The sequence below is a fragment of the Nyctereutes procyonoides genome, unplaced genomic scaffold, assembly GCF_905146905.1.
Source record: "Nyctereutes procyonoides isolate TBG_1078 unplaced genomic scaffold, NYPRO_anot_genome, whole genome shotgun sequence".
Classification (NCBI taxonomy): domain Eukaryota; kingdom Metazoa; phylum Chordata; class Mammalia; order Carnivora; family Canidae; genus Nyctereutes; species Nyctereutes procyonoides.
Window position 1 is genome coordinate 13,999,672 of NW_026575082.1, and position 21,709 is coordinate 14,021,380.

A 21,709-nucleotide genomic window follows, 5' to 3' on the forward strand; every position below is an offset into this window, starting at 1 on the left:
CTGGCATTCTGCACACCCACTGTGGAAAGCAAGTCCTCTGACCACTACACCAGGAAGAAACAACTTCTGAATCTACACATTTCCCAAAGAAATGATTGTTTCAATATTTACATTTTCATGTTATTTTAATACAGATTAAGGACACTAAGGCCTATTCATATTACCCATAGTATATATACACCCAATTTACACACGGCACTTCCTGAATATCTGCACACAGCCAAAGAAAACCAGCTTCAGTAGAGAAGTCTGCTTCCACTATGGAATCACGGATGGCTCTTCTAAACATCGAAGCGAGAGTACATACATTTTCACCTTCGAGTCAGTGACCATTCAGGTGACAGGGCAGAGTGCAGATGTATAGTCATCGGTACTTGCAAAATGCTTTATCTTCAAGTGATTTTTATCTTCAATTTCCAAGGACTATTTCCAGTCCTGGGGGAAGGCATATTTGCTAAAAATATAGCTTTAAATCATGTCTCTTCTATTCTAGTCACTTCTGAATATCCTCACCTCTCAGTCTTCAGTCTAGGACCCAGCCCCCCACCTCCGTGCTCCACTGAGCCCTGCACCAACCAGCGCAGAGTGCTGGAAGGCATTTCTCCTTGCTCCCATAGCTTCTCTTTAAAAACTCTGAGGCCTGATGGAGAGCCATCATTACAATTTCGTTTTTTGTAACTCTTCTCATTCATCACTCATTCAATCAACAAATACTCAGACCCCCAACCCTGTCCTTGGTACTATTTTAGGCACCGTGGATACAGCAGTGAAAGAAGAAACAAGAAGCCTGCCTCCATGGAGCTTCCAGTCTGGCAATGAGGAACAGACAGGTGTCAAATGCACATTCTAAGCAGCAGAGGAAGGGGGCCTGGATGCGGGGTCAGAGGCTGCCACATACACGGGGGGAATACGGATTTGAAAGCACTGACCTCAAACTCACTCTTCCACATTATAGCAAACAGTAAGTGCAGTTAAACAGCATCTACAAATGTTAAAGGTTGTTAGTATGTACAGGTTGTCAAAAGGACACTTTTGCTCTTAACTTTTGTAGATGATTTTAAAAGAAAGGAAAAAAGGAGAAAAAGTATTTCGGTAAACCTGAAAGGATATTTTATAATAGGCGATTAGTTTCTGGAAGTATACAATGTGGACAATTATTTCATATAACTCGAGAAGGCATCTGTCCCACTTAAGGAAAAATTCTATATTCAAAAGTTGACTTATGAGGGGGATCATTAACTACCATAATTCTGAAGAGCGAATTAGCTGTAGGGGGCTCCTTTTTTTTTTTTTTTTTAAAGCACTTAAGCTTTCAGAAAAAATTGTACAATTGAAAAAAAAGAAATCTGTCAAGACAGAGCCAGCTGAAGCTTAAGGGAACCCCAACAGGAGAGACTCTGCTGGTGCCAGGCCCGAGGCTGGTGCTCAGTCACATGCGCTCCTGCTGGAGCCTCTTGCCCCAAACGGGACAGGTTGGTGGCAGCACCCCCACACCAACGCGTGGACAGCACTGGAGCCCACCGTGCTGACCCCACACCACAGGTTCCTTCAGCCCCAGCTCCACCTCCCTGCAACCTAGCTTCCAGCATTAGAACTCTGTCATGGAAAGGGCAACACAAGAAAAAGAAACAAAGTGCACTGCTCTCCAACCCAAATGACACTTGCCCAGGATGACTTGTCCTTAAGCTTTGGTTAAGTTTATCCTATTGAAACAGAGAAGTCAGACATAAATAGAAGAGATTTTACAAGCGCAGGTGCGGCGGTGGTACGGGACGGGCCAGCCCTTCCTAATTTCTTCAACAGGCAGACAGTGAGCCAGGAGCTAGTTTCTCCTTTGGGGAGCTGATGACCTCTTCTCTGGAGGGCAGCCCTCACACCCCCACTCCTTCCAGCACTCTCTCCTTCCTCACCGGGCTGCCTACAGCTGACAGGTCACACACATGTGACTTTAGGCAACTGTCGACTAATGACCGCCCCCCCTTACATGCAGTTAGGTCACTATCCTGAAGCAGCAGCAGGAGTTCACAGCCTTCCACCCGGAGGGCCTGCTTTTTAATAAGGTGCAGGAAAACATGCAAATTGTCCCTGGGTATTAGTTAACCCTGTTAGCAGAACTAACGCTGCAACAGCACATCAAACTACATCCTCCCCAGAGCCAACACCCACCATGCTACTCAAAGCTCTGCAAGCTGGTGACAAAGAGTGTCTTGTAGCTTTCAGAACGGAGACCCACGTGATCTGAAATAAACTTATGGCAACAAATAGACAACTTAGAAACCAGCAGGGTCCTGAGCATTGCAGATGTTACAGGTTCAGTAACTACATAGACCTTCACTCAAAAGTTAGTGATGGAGCTGGGAGTGTTTCCTGTTTCTGGACTTCCTGTCTCCTTATGCGCAATAAATTTAAAATATATTTCCTTATTGAGAAATACTAATGTACTGGTTAACCATTCAAACCCATTTCCTCCTTTTAACATTTAGCTGTATGCATACGCGCTTCAAATAAAATTAGTGTAAAAGAAACAGGCAAGAGTTTGAACACAATGATCTAAGATACCTTTTACCTCCGCAAGTCTGCATAAGATGTTTCCATCATCCCGTGCTCTCAATACTCGGGAGCATCTATCACCAGGGAGAGGGTGGGGGAAGCTGGAACTCAAAGAAGGAACCAAGGGACATGGATTTCAGGGAGTCCACAGAGGGAGTCGAAGAGCCGTGAGGTCTAAGAACCACAACAAATGCTAACAGGCCTCTCACTATGCAGACGCACTCTCTCACAGGAAGTACCCTTCCAAGCAGCCACCATTAAATATACCTCGGCAAGGAACTAGGAATCAGGTTCCATTTTTTTTTTTTTTAATGTGGAAAACCCTTCATTCATTTCCTTATATTGGTAACATAAGAAAACTTAGGTTTAGAATAACATGACATTTTCTACAGGTAACTTTCATGGAGAGTTCTAAGGCAACCTTTATATATGTGGTTAAATCTTCCTGGTGTCTATTTTGATATTGAGGTTTTGGACTCTATATATTACGTAAAAAATCATTTTAACAACAAAATCTATACTTTTACCTTCAGTAGAAATTCCTGTAGTTCTTGGTGGGTTTTTGTTACTGTTGTGACTGAAAGATCAGACCAATTTACCTGATTTAAAAAAAACACACATATTATATGGTTATTTCTTAGGCGGGAACCGGCTGAAAAAAAGCCATGTGTAAAACAAAGGGCCTTAACTTAAATTTTATTAACAATTAAAAATATAAAGTTAATCTGGCATTGTAGTAATTTCCTCAAATTGTTAAAATTAACGGCACATTGACAGACTCTACTGAAAAAACTTAAGAATTCCTTTCAAATCGCATGTTTTTTTTTTTTTTAAAGTTGTCTTTTAAAACATGACTATAGTTTAGTAATTTTTCAAAAGGGAAAAGTTGCAGAACTCTAAAATGACACTTTGACAGTATAGATCTATATACCAAGAAAGATAAAAATTCTATCTCCTGGAACTTATTAAATATAAATGCTTCAGAGAAATAACTAGAGTTTACTGCCCCCTTTTGATAGTACTCTATTGTATTTTTATGGGATTTATAGCTTATGAAGAGATTTCATCTTTATCTCAATTCTTTAAAATCCTATTAAGGTAGATGGGGCAGGTATGACTCCTTCCATTTTCAGATGGAGAAACTAAAATGCTCAGCGTTTAACTTACATAGATCTGACCCTAACTAAGCAGAAGAGCCAGACTGGAATCTCTTATGCCCCTTTGCTTCTTGGATACTTTTAATTCAGTGGACTTGATCTCAGTCCATTCATGATGGCTACTTTACAATTATTTGAGCCAGGTAAAATATGAACTCTGCAATTACCTAAGTCTTATCAACTAATCATACCATTATTAATCAGATATTTAAACACAGATATGAAATTTTATCTACCAACCCTCAGAGCAAATACCCTTATTAACTGGCATATCTTTTATATGATTTTTAGTTATGTGAATGTTTGATAAGCAGCTACTTGTGTCAGACACTGTTCTCAGTCAAAGGGACATAGGAGTGGACAAGACAGCGGAAGTCTCTCTTCTGGCTGAGGTCAGAGTCTAGGGCATGAGACAGATTACGACAAATGAATGGTTAAAAGATCCCTTCAGGGATCAGGGCTCCAGAGCGAGTGAAGAGGGCCTGGTGCAGGATCAGGACAGTACCATGGAAGGGTGCGGAGGAAGACCTCACAGGCGGGAACATTCAAATCAGCTGGGGAGCTGAAGGGATGTGAGCTGTGCCAATGGTCTGGGGAAGATTGTTCCAGAGCTGGGGATGACAAAGGCTCTGAGGAAGGAACAAGCAACAGACTCCAGCAACAGAAGGAGAACCAGTGTAAATGGAAAGAAGAGAGCACAGTGGCCTGTGCCATGTGTTATAAAAACGGTTAAGTGAAGGATGTGGAGATAAGGACCTGAAATGTGCAAACTGAGGATATTTCTCTCATAGAGCAGAAGCCAGAGTCCTGAAAATCACTCAGTAAACACACTAATAAGCAAGTCAAATGTGGTGGGATGACAGAGGATGAAGATTCTCACTCTCCACAGGCTAATAACTTCCTGGAGAGGAAAAACACGTAACCCAAACAGAAGACTCTGTGAAATCTGTGCCCGTGGGATGCCTGCAGTGAACAGCCACACATTCTGCTGGCTGGTGAGAAAGCACTTCAGGAGAAGTCTGGCAAGCAATACCTTTGGGGATGAACTAAAGTCAGGGAGCACAGAAATGTGGCGTCGGCCCATTTGGCTTCAAGGTGCTCGGTCCAATCTCAGGAGGAAGGGCTGGACAGTGAATGCCCAACAGGGAGGAAGAAGGAAGTGTGGACAAGGAATCCACGTGACAGTCAACAAGCGAGCAGGAGGCATGGGGAGCGACAAAGCTGGACTCTACGGTTAATGAGACCGCTGTCTGATGGGCAGAACGACAGGAAAGGACATGGCAACAAAGGCCAGGGAAGAGAAGCTTTGTGGAGCAAAGAAGAGGAGGAGAAAAAAAAATCAGGGAAGACCATGCCAGAAAAAGACAATGCCCATGATCTTGATTTTAAAATTACTAGTGAAAACGTTTACTTTTACTTTTAAAGATACATCTTACACCTTCTAACGAAGGCTCTTACTTTTTTTTTTTTAATAAAATCATTAGTTAACTTTAATGTGATACGATTAAAACCTTGGCAAACCATGCAGGACAGACTGAAAACAGGACATCTTCATTAAGACAAATGTATGTATACGTACAGCTTTTTTTTTAAGTTAGCAAACCTGTTTTTCCAAAGGTCAATTTTCATTTTTCCCAAAAGGTCATGTAGCACAGTACACAAGACATCTGTAGGGGGCAAAGGGGCTTACTTTGAAGGTGTATTCCCAGTATTTGTCAGCCCTTTTTCTCTGGACTCCTTTCAACATTATCTTCTCAATGTGCACAGCTGAAAGAAAGAAAACACGCGGACTTGTTCTATGAGACCAGACGCAGGTTTCAGGTCCCCAATCTGACAAATGCTAACCCATTAAGCTAGTCACCTTCATCCTTACTACTGATCTTAAATAATGAAATAAAACCCCCAAAAACGCAGAAGCACAGGAACGTGCATTCATGCATGAATTTTGTTCTATATCCAGTCAGCGGGCCGAGTGCCTCAGTAGTTCCCAGTGTCTTAAGTACCAATCAATCACCTATAGGAAAGATTATTTTTCTAGAGGATAAGCTTCAAAACTACCTGTTATTCCAATTACCATGAATAGAGCACTTTATTCAATTTTTTATGCATAGTAGGTGTAAACTGGAAAGTATAGTTTTTAATTGGAAAAAACCTTCAAACGTAATATGTAAAACTGATAAAAATTTCTTTCCAATTGGGAATTTAAAAACTGTTGTTCTCAACATGACCCTTAATATCATATAATGATGTTACAAACAATATTATTAATGAACTGTAGAGATTCACTATAGCAACATTTTTCACAATTTATTGCCCAGATAAAATAGTGGTCATAAGTTACATGAATAACTCTGAGTTGAACGAGGTAAGATGATAAGCTTTGTTAATGAAGTAAAGCAAATGTGCAAACCTCTAAACTATTCACTTAACACATCCTTCTATAGAAGTACCTGTCAGGAAGGAAGTATCTTTACAAATTGAAAAGAGCCAGTCTACTAACCATTACATAGGGACTTGAGGGGGAAAAAAAAAAGAAAAAAAAAAAAAAGAAAAACTGTTGCCCTGGGATATAAATAGAAGAGACAGCGTGTACGCAATAATGAGACTGGTAGTAATGAACATGAGAAAGGTCACAGGGAAGTTAGGAGGGGGACTCAACAGATGAGGGTCACTGTTAAATTCAGGGGATGGAAGATGGAGAAGAAAAGGAAAGGATTTACTTGGAGAGGAAGAAGTTAAAATATGAAGTAGAATTACAAAGTAACAGAAATATACAGAAGAATTAAGATTATAATAGATCACAGGTGGTGAGCAATGAGAAAGCAGGAAACATAAGGTACAGAAATTTTCTGGAAAGCGGGCATTCCTGATGGACTAAGGAGATACCACTACCAGTGTTTTGAGCCAACGTTCCAAATACATGGCATTTGGTGGCTGGCTTCTGGGATAACTTCCCTTCAGTGGGTGAGAAATGCTGAGGACGGAAACAAAAGAAAATCTCAAAAGCCATAGCCGAAAAGCCTCACAACTGCTGCAGTATAAGAAAGGCCAAAGTGGGGCAGGGAGGGTCTGCTGTTTTCAAAAGCTTTTCTATTAAATTATGTAAAGGGTGATGCTATTTAATAAAAAAAAAATCTGAACTAATCTATGTTCAGAAAATACAAAGCAGCTCTACTTCTGCAAATCAATGGGCTAAGGGTAGGGGACCACTAGGGCATTCTGGGGTAAGAGAATATGGCTAGGTCTTCAGCCTTAGCTGTGGGTTCCACCTGCCAAGATCTCTCAGAATCAAGATGAGCAAGACAAAAGAAAATAGTGAGGAATGGCCAGTAATGGCAGACACTCCGGTCCTCCTAAATTAAAACTAAGAAGCAGAAATTATGTACATTTAAAAATAAAGAACATGAGAAAAATCATCTATAGTACCACCTTATGGTTGTTAGCATTTTGATGTAGTCTTTTGTTTTCCTATAATATTTTTATTAAAAAAAATAAAGAAAAAAAAGGACCTTCATTGTAATGCAAACTCTGCCTCAGGTTATTCACATGTGCAGTGAGCATGGTTGAAGGGGTCTATGAGTCAAGTAGTTTAATAGTCTGAGATAGTCTGGAATAGGTAATTATGTAGACTTTTTTTTAAAAAACATTAAACATTCATACCTATTTCCTCTATGAGGAAAAATGTATTTCACAAAAAGGATTATTCTTGGGACTGAAAGGAGACAAAATGATGTTGATTGGAACCTGCCATAACCGAGTCTGATGCCTACTGTGCACGCTTCACTCGTCCTAGGCTACCCAGGTGGCATCTAGGTTTTCCATTTCAATTTTCTCCTCAATCATTTCCCCCTCAGGTTAATGGACTCTCCAAATACGAAGAGAAGAGAGCATCTGAACTCCTTTCTTCTCAGATGACAATGTCCTTTCAATTCCCCCATCCCAACCCTCTTGAAAACTGCATTACTGCAGGAAGCATGGGCTTGCAAAGAAATTTCTTCACTTTCTCACAGGGAACTTCCATAAAACTTTTTTCAGTAAATGCTGAGCACATTCTCCAGATAAGGCACTATACTATATCCATTTAGGTTTTTTAGCCCTCTGAAAGTACACAACTAGATTTAAGCCAGTCGACCACAAGGCAGAACCAAGTAAACACAAGCCAGGGCGGGCCAAATGCTGCAAAGCAGGAGCCCAGATGCAGACTCAAAAAAGTGGGGGGGGGGGGGGGGGCTGGCGTTTGAGCAGAACCTAGGTCCTGCAGGATTTCTCTACTCCAAAAGAGAGCGAGAAGAGTTAGAGTCAACCAATGTAAACAGCACTCTGCAACCTTCCCCATAAGTTTATGAACCACATAGCATACCTTCTCGCTGGGTTCTATGAGGTGCCACAGGAAGTCCATCATGAGGTATTGGGGCTTGTTCTAGTAAACTGGCCTCGTTACTTTGCGTGTAATCACCATGGGCAGAATCATTCTAGGTGAGAAAGAGGGGCACATGTTAATCTACTCCACAGACTAAGAATAGTAAAAGCTCCACACAAATACACCAGAGTCAAGTCTCAAACTGTTAAGAGCAACCATTTTAATGTAATTTTTAGAGATCAAACAGGTGATTACACACTAAGGGCATAAAGACACAAACTGGCACTCACCGGTAAGGAAAAGGAATCAATATTTCATAGTAATAGTCTATCAATTATTTATTGGCCCAGATCTTAGGATATATTTGCCCATTATTACTCAGAATCCCCAGTGATGTCAATTCTAACCAAAGTGAACCAGAATCAAAGGAACACATATAAAAGAGGTTATCCTTTAGGCTAACTCCCCATACATAAGGGAATTTTATTTTTTACATTAATCACTATGCAAGTTTTATTCACTACTTCATTTTAGTGATGGTCTAACAAGATGCTTTGGTAGGAAAAAGTTTGACAAAAGGTTATCATCAATATCTGCCAAATCTTTCTGAACAAGTATGGACAGTGAGTTTACCATTAGTAATGTTAAACCACCCACCAGCAACTAGGTGCTCTAAATCAGAGTTTGCTCAGCGAATCACTGTCATCAGCAAACTGGAGGAAGGTTTACTCCTGGGAACACTACTCCCTGGAGTCAGGAAGGGCCTGCTTCTCTTAGACACAGCTCTCCAGATCTGAAGCAGTGTCCTGCATATATTGTTCCTACAACACACTGCTTAAGCCAAAAAAAGAAAAATCGCCTTAAAACTGTTCTTTATCACAACTCACACCTTACCCCTTCTTCATGTTCAGAATCTCAAAATACTACTCAGAACAGAACACCTCAGTTTCAAGAGATAATTACAATTTGACAAATCTGCAAGAATACAGATTTTTAAAAATCGTGTAAATTTAGAAATGAGGCAAACAGGAGACTCTACACTTCCCAAGAATCTTAACTTAAAATATTTTGTTCTGCTGTCTAATCATGCAAGCTGGCTTGACAATAGGTATGGGCTGCCAGTTGACAGCTCTATTTCTGGGAATAAAACATCGCATCAGATACTCCTGGGAACTAAGCTTCAGCTTTATAGTTTGTCTTCCTGTAGAAACCCAAGGAAATAAGTATCTGTCTACACAGAACCACTTAAGGAGAAGGACAGCACAGATCTCTTCGTCAAATCCAACTTCCAAAGTATTTGGCATGATGGCATTTGCCAATTTTCAATATTAATGATTTTTAAAAGGTAGACCACAAGGATTCTTCTAGCAAAGACAAATTTACCCCTATCCTAATCCAGACCATAAAATCACTCACTACAAAGTAATAAAACAGCATTTGCCTAACATTGGTGTAAGTACTTCAAAAATCAATAGAAACAAAGCACTGTCATCCTCCCAAATACCTGTGTTAACTGGAAGGAGTTTGGCTGGATATGCCAGTTATTTTTTATAGAATTATTTTTCTACGCTGCTCAAACATGGTTCATAAATTAAAAATAACACCTTCGAATCCAAATTTAAAATATGCCAAAAACAATAGTTTCCACTAGGGAAATCAAAACCACAATGATAGTCCACCTCACACCCACTAAGATGGCTAGTATCCAAAAACACAGAACACAGCAACTATTGGTGAGGATGTGGAGACACTGGAACCCTTGGACACTAGTTGGTAAGGACATAGAACAGTGCTGCCACTGCGGAAGGTCCTCAAATACCACATGACCCCCAACTCCATTCCTTGGTGTCATAGATTCCAAAGAGCAGACAGCAAGGACTTGAGCAAATCATTTTTTCACAGGGGTGTTACTCCCAATAGCCAAAAGGTGGAGGCTCCAATGTCCACTGCTGGGTGAACAAACAAGTGTGGCATATACACACAACTGAATATTATTCAGCCTAGAAAGGGAATAAAACTCCAATGCATATTACAACATGGAGAAGTCCTGAGGACATTGTGCTAAGGGAAGTAAGTCACACACAACAGAACAAACAGTGTATATACATGTACTTACATGAGGTACCTAGAATGATCACTGTCATAAAGGCAGACAGTAGAACAGTGGTTACCAGGGCCCTGAGGTCAGATGGACTGGGACAGAGGGAGAGGGGGCATAGGAGGATTTGATTAATGGCTACAGAGGTTCAACCTGAGATATACGAAAAATTCTGGAAATGAGTGGTGGGGATGGTCGCATGACATGAAAGTACTTAATGCCACTGAACTATACACTCAAAACTGTGTTAAAATGACAATTTTTATGTTATATAAATATAATTTTATGTTATATATGTGTGTGTGTATATATATATATACATATATATATATATATATATATATTTTTTTTTAACCACAATAAAAAGTAAAAAATTTTACTCAGTGGTTGAGCACCTGCCTTCAGCTCAGGGCATGATCCCAGACTGGGGATCAAGTCCCACATCGGGCTCACTGTGAGGAGCCTGCTTCTCCTTCTATGTCTCTGCCTCTCTGTCTCTCATGAATAAATAAAATCTTTAAAAAATTTTTTTAAAAATAATTTTATTATGCTGTCTCCACAAATGTTATATTGAAGCAACCAAGAGAAAGCAGTCTGCTTCACAGTCAAAATAACATTTTTAAAGTCTGAAATTACATACCTTAACAGCCAGGAAAAGGCCTCTAGTTTAATAACCTCAGGAGAAAAATGGAGTTTGAGTTTCCTCCCAAGGACCTACGTTCATCAACTCATGAAATATCTACTAAGTTTTCTACCCCCATCTCAGCATGCATCAATGCCATAAAATCACTTAGACTAAGTTTAGAAACTATGTGTGAAATTTACAATTTTATTAGTTTAATAAAAATTTAATCTAACGCTTCACATGAGCTACAGAGGTCAGAATCAAGCTCACTGGTCCCAACAGTGAATGGCTCTCCGTTTTGCTGTCTCCCCTTCCCTCATGCTACATACCCTCCCTCCCCTAAGAGAAGGCAGAAGGGTGCCATAAATCTGAGAACTCCTGGTTTAATGGAATCTTATAGAAAGAAATCACACCCGCTTTCTTTATGAAGTTCAGATTCCCAGGAAAACACGCTATAGAGGACATACCAGAATTGGCATTTTACAAAGACTAGTTAGATGAAAGTGTCAGGACCAGGTGAAAAGAAGAAGAATTTTTCTCTGCTTGGATTAAGAAGATGGAATTTTAAAATACTAAGCCTGCAAAAATATGCACAGGAACACACAAACCATAAGAATGTGTGCGCTCTTCTCCTTTCTGTAATTCATCTGAGTAAAGCTTTTCCTGTGTTAAGGCATGCCTCTTCTAAGAGCTCCCGGTTAGCTCAAATCCACGTCCCGTAATGCAGGCAAGCTGGACAGTGCATTTGTTCCAGAATTACTCAGATTTAACTTTTATACATGTATATCTATCATAATTAGAGACTTGAGATTTCTCAATTGTGGGGAAAGTGTGAAACAGTCGAGTGGCTGGACAGTCCAACAGAGACTCTTCTAACATGCCATGGAGAACAAAGGTCACATTGGCCACCATTCACTTTAACTGAGATCAAGCTGTAGATGGAGTTTATTTTAGCTCATCTAACAATGTTCTATACGTTTCTTCTAGACCTTTGATGCAGATTAAATTTAAAAATACCAAGACGTATTTTCTATTAAAAACAAAAAGAGCAGAAATTAGGAGTTTTGTAAGCTTTTTTAAAAAATTCACTTCTTCAGAAGTTTTTTTACACTCATCACATGAGACTTAGAATCCTAACATTAGTATATAACCACAACATCCTATTAAGGTTTTGTGGTGGATCAAATATAGCTAAAAATACTTTGGTAGCCCTCCCACTGAATGGTGGCTCTAGCTCCCCAGCCAGTGGGTCTCGGCCAGCTTTCAAGACTTGCTTGACTAACGGGATGAGAAGGAAGGAGCACTGGGAGGTGCTGAGGGCAGGTCTCTAGAAGCCCAGCAACCTGGGCCTCCCAAGCAACCATGTAAGACGTACACTCGCCCTGAGGATGCCACACTACAGAGACCACACTCATGGAGGGGACACACCAGTCCCCAGACATCCACCTGCCCCTGCTCTTAGCTACCTGTCTAAATCCCTGGCCCATGGAACTAGGAGAGATGATAATAAAATGGTGCTGGTTTAAGCCACTAAGCTTGGGGATAACTTGTTACACAGTTAGGGATGTTAAATTCTCTTCTTTCAATAACCAGGGTCGCAACTAAAGCGTGTTACTATTCAAGCAAGATTCATAGAATGCCTTGCTTTGAACATCAGAAAAGGATTCATTATTAGAAACATTTACTGAGATGTCGAATTTCATGCATTTTGGTGGAAGAGGGGGAAGGAGTCAGAGAGAAGTGAAGCGTTCCTAAGGCCTCTTGGAGGGGATGCAGTAGAAGGGGAAGGCATCTGCCTCATTTCTCCTTGATGAAACAGCATGCCCCAACCCAAGCTAATGCCTTGCCTCACCTGCTAGCATCTGAGAAAGGGCAAATGCTGTGCGAGAAGAAACGTGGGGCAGGTAAGCAGCGCAGGAAAGCCGAGCTGCCTACGCCTGCAGCGCCAAGAGTTCAGAGGGAGACCAAGAGTGAGCGGCTCAGAGACAGCATCCGGCAAGGCTCTGCTGGGATCTGGGGCTCTAACTTCTCATTTGGTTTGGCTAGAAAGTGTAAGGTGATTCAGCAAGATGTGTGTGGCAGTACTAGCCACGTTAAAGCAGGGGTAAAGGTACCCTAGCTAGAGTATGGGGGCACAGTTCACTGAACTTGTGTGCACTCTGCCGCCACAGCCCCCAGACCGAACCTGGCCACTGTGGCTGCAGCTATACAACTCCTCTGAACGTGACATCTGTGCACTCACAGTGGTGACCTGGGTAAAGCAGGGGTGGACCGGAACTGGGTAGGTGGAACCAGATGATGGGGGGGAAAGATCACTATAACTTTCTATGTATCTTGAGGAACTCTACGAATTTATTACAAGTTAAAAAAACATTCAAAATGTTGATGTCATTGTCTTTTCCAGGGAATTGAACTTGTAGGATGTGCAATCAGGGACCATCTGGCATAAGAATGCTGATGTGGAAGTTTACTGGGGAGGAGGGCAGTAGTTTTCATCCCAGAAAAATGTCACTCGCCTTGAGGTTCTTGTAAAACTCCCTTCATATTTCTGCTTTCAACGTGCATAGTGCACATCTCTAGTTGGCATCGGTAGCGGACGGGTGAGAACCATAAACTGTATTGGGCCACAAACTACAATGGTATGGAAGGCAGAGGGGGTAGTGGTCACAGCTTAAGCAGAAGCTAGGATCCCCCTTCTTTAGCACGGGCATCTGTGTTTACCAACTAAACTTCTGCTTTCCTACTACAGATGGGAAAAGATCTCCTCTTGTACCCTAGCTAGGACGCTAAACCAGGAATTGCTATGTCCTTGGGCTAGCAGCCCTCAAATCTTTAAATCCTCACTTTACCAGATGATCTAGGTGAGGTGAGAAGAACACACCCCTGAGCCTGAGCATCAGAGGATCTAGAGAGGATGTGCTCTCCTCCCCAGGCCACGTATACCTTCTAATTGCCTCTCCTTCACTGCCCCACCGGACAAGAGATGAGAGGGATGGGACTCATGGGGCCCATGGTAGGGAGCAAGCGAGACCTGGGCACAGAACCCTGCAGCCCATGGCACTGCAGGGACCTCCAGCTCCTGCAGCAGAGTGGGGAAATGTTCCTGGAACCATGCAGACATGGAAGCTTACAGAGTTTAAAGAGGATCTTTGACAGTGAGTGATTTATAGGTTGGTAAATAGGACAGTGTTGAGAAACACTGCATTAGGACTCATGTTTAATGCCACCTGGTAGAACAGGCACCTCCTCCAAACTAACAAAACCACCCAATACTGCTCTTGCATTAGGCAACCTCTCCGTAAGTGTGACGGCCTCTTTCTCAAGAAGTACTCGAAAAACACACATGACCCTGTTGTTGCTTCTAGGACCACAAGTGCATTTAATCATGTGACACCCTCCTCCTCCAAAAAACAATTATACTGGGGGAAAAGTCAGGTTTCTTAGCTATCCCAATTTAGAGATTCCTAACAAGAAACATAAAAATTCCCCAATTCTTAGATTGTAGATGGCTCACTTCAGTGACCAAAGGAAGTTTTTAACCTTCTGACCTAAGCAAGATACTATCTCAACTACAGATCTGACTCCCACTGCTCCTCAAACAAATCATAAATTGGAGAGCAACACCAGCAAACTACAAACTATTCAAATGAGAAAATAGCTTGTAAATTATGATTTTTTTCCACCCTATCAAGACCATCATCCATAGGTGTGCCTCAATTTACGTAACTACACACACAAAAAAAGCTTAATGTGGACTATAAAAGGTCTGATTTTAAAAGAATATTTAATAAATACAACTATTCAGCATTCACTTACTGAAGATTCAGTTCAAATCTATACTGCTTCATGCTCTTACCTAAAGAAGCAATTCCTTTCATTATTTCCAAAACTATTGGGCCTAGACGACAGAGCTGCAAACATTGCTAAAAGTAGCTGAGAAATAAAATTCATACAAGACCAAAAAAAAAAAAAAAACCACTTCTTGATGTACTTTGTCTTCAGGTAGCTTATCATATTGGTGGTGTTTAGAGCTGTATCTAAAAAGCCTAATAAACTTAAGAAATTTTGAGTGAGCTTTAGGATATATGCAATGTCGACCAAAAAAAAAAAAAAAAAAAAAAAAAAGAAAGGACACGATGCCTAAGCCTTTGAGGAACTTAAAATGTGCAGGGAAGGTCAATTTCATAAGACTATTTCAAAGAAAAATTAAAACAAAAAAATCACAGAAGTACCAAAATTACAGCAGAGAATATACATGCTGTTGGAATTCAGAAGCAGCAAAGAATCTTATGAGAAGACAGTCACAGGTACAATTCTAGAAAACATTATGCAGGAGGTAATGGCATAGGCCAGCTTTGAGTGGAAGATGGGATCTGTGAAGAAAGTGAGACAGGGATTTGAGTCCAAAGACCTCTGGAGGAGGGGCACCTGGGTGGCTCAGTTGGTCAAGTGTCTGTCTTCTGCCCCGGTTGTGATCTCAGGGGTCCTGGGATCCAGCCCCGCATCAGCTCTCTGCTGAACAGGCTAGAGACCCTGCTTCTCCCTCCCCTCTGCCGCTCCCCCTGCTTGTGCTCTTTATGTCAAATAAACAAATAAAATTAAAAAAAATAATAAAAGACCTATTGGAGGCCAGGCTCCATCAGTCACTGTAAGATATGTGATGTGATTAACCACTGCTTTAGGAAGTGGGAAGGCTGGTAGTAGGAAGGCTGAAGCAGCAGAATCCTTTACGAATAAAGTCCCAGAAGAAAATGGTGACAGCAAGGATGAGGGGAAGAGAGGATTAAGATTATCAAGCAAATCAGAGTGATTAAAAGTATAATGGTACCTCAGAGAGAACTGGATTTGGCCGGAAGATTTTTTTTTTTTAATCCTTGATTCATGCTTTTCATTCACATGAAAAGTGACAGAAAGACACACCATCAGCACGCGCACACACACACAAATTTTCAATTTCACTACAACCTGTTGACCACCTACCCCCTTTCCCCAGGCTCTCTGTAAGCCAACCCCTACCAGCTCTTCCAACTTTTGCATTTCTGCTCACCCACTGCAACCAAACCCTGCTATTGCCTCTTTGAACAACCGACAGATCAACAGATATATACATCTTACTCTTTGTTTCCCAAGCATTTTCATACAGGTGATCCAGCTCACCCTCACAGCAGGGTTTTTTTTTAAATATTTTATTTATTTATTCATGAGAGACACAGAGGGGCGGGGGGCAGAGACACGGGCAGAGAGAGAAGCAGGCTCCATGCAGGGAACCCAACATGGGACTCGATCCCAGGACTCCAGAATCACGCCCTGGGCGAACGGCAGGCACTAAACCACTGAGCCACCCAGGGATCCCCCCTCACAGCAGTTATATGCAGGAAATGATCGTGCTATCCCCCCCCCCCCTTTTTTTTTTACTGAGCAGCCTGGAACTTGTAAAGACTAAAAACAACTTGCCAAAGTGACCTCTTTAAAACCTAAATCTGACCTCAAATTATTCCTTGAATAAGCATAAAACAGTTCTAAGGAGCCAAGCCAAGACATTTAGAAAGGAATTCAAGGCCAAATGTCCCCTGGAGCATAGGAAGGACAGAAGGGAAATGGCCTACCAAGTGCCCAGCAGCCCTGCCACCTGTAACATCAACACACGAATAGGCATTTCCCTTCTAGAGTGACTGTGTACATAGACTGCATGAAGGAGGCTTTGTGACAAAGCATTCTCTGTGAGTAAAAGGAGTGCTGTTACTCAGTCCTCCATAATGGGGAAAAAAAAATGTCGATAAAAGCAAATCTCAGTCTGCTTCCAGGGTAGTGCATGTCTTTTTTGCTTCTCTCTTTAAAAAATTTAGCTGAATGCTTCTCAAGGAAAGACAAAAATAATCTTAAAAATTGGCCAATTTAGTAAGCTTCTATTTTTTTGAAAAAATATTTTATTTATTCATGAGAGACACAGAGAAAGAGAGGCAGAGGCAGAGGGAGAAGCAGGTTCCTCGCAGAGAGCCCTATGCGGAACTCGATCCCAGACCCTGGGATTATGCCCTGAGCCACCCAGGCATCCCTAATAGCTTCTATCAAAAAAACATAAAATGTTCCTTTATTGTGCATGAATTACAGGAAGTGCTCTGAAGTAACAAAAAGCCATATAACTTAACCACAAAACAGTTTTAAATTATAGAAAAGTTTCCTAACTAAATGTGAAAACTGGATAAAGATTTAAGTAGATTATGGCTGCATGGGAGTTAATGATATTCCAAATTCATAAGATGTATATAGTCTCCATTCCTATTCCCGTGCCCATTATGGAGAGAATATGTATTTTAATAATTTGTGACCCAGAGAAATGCTTCCTTTGGTTTTATATGTAGCATACCAGATCTTCACAATGTAAATATTAAAAATAAATGCCCTAGGGGTCCTGGCTGGCTCAGCTGGTTAAGGGTGTGACTCTTGCTTTCAGCTCAGGTCATGATCTCAGGGTCATGGGATCAAGCCTGGAGTCTGGCTCCACACTCAGTGCAGAGTATGCCTGAGATTCTCTCCCTCTCTCTCCTCCCACCCCTTGTGCTCTCTAAAATAAATAATTCTTTTTAATTAAAAATAAATGCCCCAAATAAATGTCTCAAACACGATCTTTCCAATTACCCATCCTTCCTAAACACCAAACGAGCTAGAGATATGGTAAAAGAGAACTGTATGGAAAATACTACATCATGAGCATGGGCTTTTAAGTAGGCAAGGAAAAAAAAAAAAAAGCCCATTCCTGAAAACAACTGATACCACAATGTGGATGGCTATATCTTAGTGGAAAAGAAAAATGCATTGACCATCTTCCTCAACAAAATTCATGCTCAAGACAGTATGTGAATTATTTTATATCTTATCTGTTAATTCAATCACCACGACCTCAAAAGAGAGTCATCCCCATTTTGCAGATAAGATTGAGGCTCAGGGATTTAAATAGCCTGGTTAATGTCAAAGAGCAAGTGGCAGAGCAGGAACGTAAGCCAACTCTAGTGCTAAACAGGCTGTCACTCTTCAACACACTTCCTGTCCCCTCCCCCCCTCCAAAAATCACAAAAGGTAGTAAAAACAAAAGACGTATATACATATCACATAGTTAACACGATGGAAGCTTCTTCCTCTCCATCTCCACCACCCTCGCCTCCTATTATGATCTGAGTAAGACCTTCCCTGAGTTCTTACCTGAGAAAAATCACTACACAAAAAAATATAAGTAACTGGAGGAGGATACCAGTAACTCCCATTTGCTACTAAAACAATCCTCAATTCCTGATATTCTAAAAGCCTCTTCCAAATGGCATTTTTTAACTGAACTGCTTTTATACTTCGCTGCAGCCAAACCAACAGAAAATTTCTCGTAAGATAGGTTTGGCTCTGCTCCCCACTGATTCTTCTACCACCACCTTCCAAACAAGACTTAACTTTTACTTATAATTGCTAACATTTATCAAAGATCATGTGCCAGACATTATCCTACAAGTACTCGTTCATTTAATCCTAACAATCTCACATAAATATCGTTCTTATCCCCATGGTATGAGGAAGGAAAGCTGCCTCAGCACTCACTACTCCAGTGTTACTGTTCAGTTTAAAACCTCCCTGTAGTGGCCAACAATTAAATTAAGGTATTTATTACCTGGGAGATTAGAGCTATTTTTTTTAAAATCACTTTTAGAAATCATCTTTTTAGCGCCTAATAAGAGAAATCCTGACCACTGACCTCTCCCCTCTCAAGCTGTGCTCTCACTAGAATTAAGGTTGTCACATACATATTCAAATGATCTTAGAGTAGGAGCATTTACTTAGTTAAAACTCATTTCTGAAGAGTTCTCTTTTCCAGGCCCCCAACAGGATCAGTACGTTATCTGTACTATTAAAATGCGTTGAGATACTTGCTCCGTCCAGGACCATATAAACTTATGCTATGAGAAAGTAACAATTTTGCAAAGTCTTCTTCTTGAGTTATTTCCACAGATTTTTTGTAAAGACAATGGCCACTTAATTCTTGAGTTCAAGCACGTTTTTTTGAGTTCAAATAACCCTAAATACTATCTACTACACTAAGTACTACCTAACGTTTTCAGTTTCTATGTTTTATTCAGCTATTTGCCAAGCAACTAAGTTTTGAGGATACTGAAGACACCTCCAGAGACAGGCGCCACCATACCAACAGTATTAACCACTGTTGAAAAACATACAACGACAATCTATGCATTTCAGGTTTTTCTGCCTTTGCGTTGCTAATTGGGGGTTAAATCTCCAAAATCAGAATACCCATTTTCTTGGACAGCTAGTGTCTTCAAGCACGCAAAGATAGGAAGCTTGGCTTTCTCTTTTCAAAGAAACAACAAAACCAGCATCTGTACTCAGTTTTGTTGCTGCTGCTGCTGCTAACGTGCCACTTGGTTTGGGTTCCTAATGCAAAGGGACTCGTTTTTTTAAACCACCCGTCGTCAGCTACCCCACACGGGCGGGCGGCCCGCACGCAGCTCCGTTAAGCGGGCGACCTCCAGAATCACCACCTCCAGGGCGGCTCGGGCGCCCCGCGCGGGCTGGATGCGGTGGCGGCTGCAGACCAGGAACCTCGTGCACAAGCCTCCACGAGGCGATGCTTGTTGTCATCGATGTGACATCTGCTCCGAACCGCACGGTACCATCCGACTCGCATAAGAAAACTCGAAAATATTACTTCTCAATGTGAAATTCGACTTGAACCTTCATTTTTCTAAAATGACCTCATCAGTACACACCAGCGGCGGGCGTGCAGAGGCGCTGCGGGCGCCGGGAAAGCCTTCGGCGCGCGGGGCGGCGCGGCGGGGCGGGGCGGCGGGGCCTACGCTCACGCTGCAGGCAGAGGCGGCGTTCCGCTCCACGCGTCTCGTACCGGCCAGGGCAGCCACAAGCACAGGGGCTCCTGGGCGGCGGCCACACGCGGGGCCCGAGAGGTCACTTCCGGGACAGGCGGAGGCCGCGCACTAGCCCCGCGGCCGGCCCGGGCCTCCCCCCACGTGGTGCGCGCCCGGCCCGCGGGGGCCGCAGGGAGCCCCGGAGGCGGGGCCCCGCCTCGGCCCGCCCACCCGGGGGCGGGGCCTGCGCGCCAGTCACGTGGGCGGCCGCGGCCGCCATCTTGCGGGGAGGGGGCGGAGGGAGCCCCGAGGGACGGGTCCCTGAACGCTCTGCCTGTGCGCGGCGACGCGTGACCGGGGCGGGGAGGGGGGGAAGGGGGGGGCCCTGGGACGTGCCAGACTCGGCGCCTCCCCACAGACCCGGGGTGTGGGCCCTGCCCCGCCGGGAGCGCACCGGCGGCGGCGGAAGGCCGAGGACCAGCTGGTCCGGGCTGCGGCGAATCGAGATGCGAATCCACCCACCCCCATCAGCCGCCTTGGGAGTGACAGCTCGGGAGCAGCAGGATCCGCGGAAATGTCCTCAGGGCCGGAACGAGCGACCGCTGAGGGCCTCGGAGTCCGCGCCAACAGCAGAAGCTGCGGAGCCACAACAGTTTCCGGAGACCTGAACGATGGGTGCCGGTAACCCTGAGCTACACGGGAAAAGTCCAAGTCCATCACGCCGCCAGGGTCTAAAAATAGCCGTCAGCGTCACCTGTAGTACGCGTGTCCCCTAGGATTTACCCGCCGGCACAGGGCACTGCCCGAGAAGTGACGGGGCGCTGAGGGCAACGGCAGGACGCCCAGCCTCACTCGGCCCACTCCTCCCAGCCCCCCGGTTGCCAGGAAAAGCCACACACCGCAGTCAAGATAAAAACCTCATTACTCTAGTTTGCACGCACCTCTCCTTTTCTCTAGTCGCCTTCCGACCCTCTCTTTACAAGTACGATTTAAAGGAGAAAAAAACAAACTCCTCGCAGTTAAACTCAGAAATCGGTTAGCCTTGTTGGAATGATATGAATGGAATGATACAACCGTTCCACTGTGGGACATTTTCATGTATCTACGCTCTAAGGTCATCTTTACAGTATATAAGAATTTTTTTTAAAAAATAAGACACATGTATTGCTCCTGATTTCAGGCTTTCTTCTCCAAAAATAACAGCAGTGGCTTAAAGGACTTTTTGGAATTAGTTCAGTGACTAGGCTAACAGTGGAAGAGGGCTTTTACCAACAGTATGCACAGCTGCATATTTGTAGTAAATACACACTAGAAAATCTGAAGCTCACCAGGAAAATACTGGGTTACTAGCATTACTACACTGCAGTCTGATAAAATATTTCCTAAAATGTGAGTTAGTCACTTCACAGAAGCCTCCTTTTAAAAAGGAAGGGGCTGCCTCGATTATCACTAAATCCCTTCCAGCCCCCACATTCCTGGATTCAATGGGTGGGTATTGAGTCCACACAGCCCTCAGAGAAATACTATGCCCAGTTTTAGTTCCAGAGTATTGAATGACAGCAGATACATAAGTTGAATTAACTTTCAAGAAAGTAAGGTGGGGGGAATCCCCCTTTCCAATAGATCATCCTGGAGATCACCTGAATTGAAAAGCATGGCAACCAAACTACTACCTTTCAAGTGGCCGTAAACAACGAAAACAAACTTACTGCAGCTAGTTTTTACTCTAACCGAAACCTACTCTCCTCTCCTCCATTAAATTCTTACAATGAAGGACTTTATTTGGGCCTAGATTATTATTAAACTGCTTTCGGGGCTCTATAAAATTTCACCTTCTTTAATGTTGGAGACAAGTGACTCAACTGGATTCTTGTCTCCTACATTTTGGTGTTTAACAACTTTTACAAAACAACACTTATGCCAACTACTAAAAGCCCAGCAAATACCCCCGGACTCAAATCTGCAGGCAAGACTCTAGTCCCACAGAAAATAAGTTATGCCAGTGGTAAAAGATGTAAGCAGCCCGCTCTTGACCCAGACAACCTGCGCTACTGC

At 42.7% G+C, this 21,709-nt stretch overlaps 1 protein-coding gene across 1 annotated transcript in view; it reads right to left on the reverse strand.

Annotated features, from left to right (window-relative positions):
• LOC129514478 (zinc finger CCHC domain-containing protein 2) overlaps positions 1-21,709 on the reverse strand; it is a 58,405-nt gene that overhangs the window by 34,992 nt on the left and 1,704 nt on the right. Inside the window, exons 2-4 of the mRNA XM_055333050.1 lie at positions 8,068-8,179; positions 5,398-5,474; positions 3,078-3,149 (exon numbers count right to left, since the gene is read on the reverse strand). Of these exons, the coding sequence (XP_055189025.1) occupies positions 3,078-3,149; positions 5,398-5,474; positions 8,068-8,179 (261 nt within the window). The remainder of the gene's footprint in view (positions 1-3,077; positions 3,150-5,397; positions 5,475-8,067; positions 8,180-21,709) is intronic.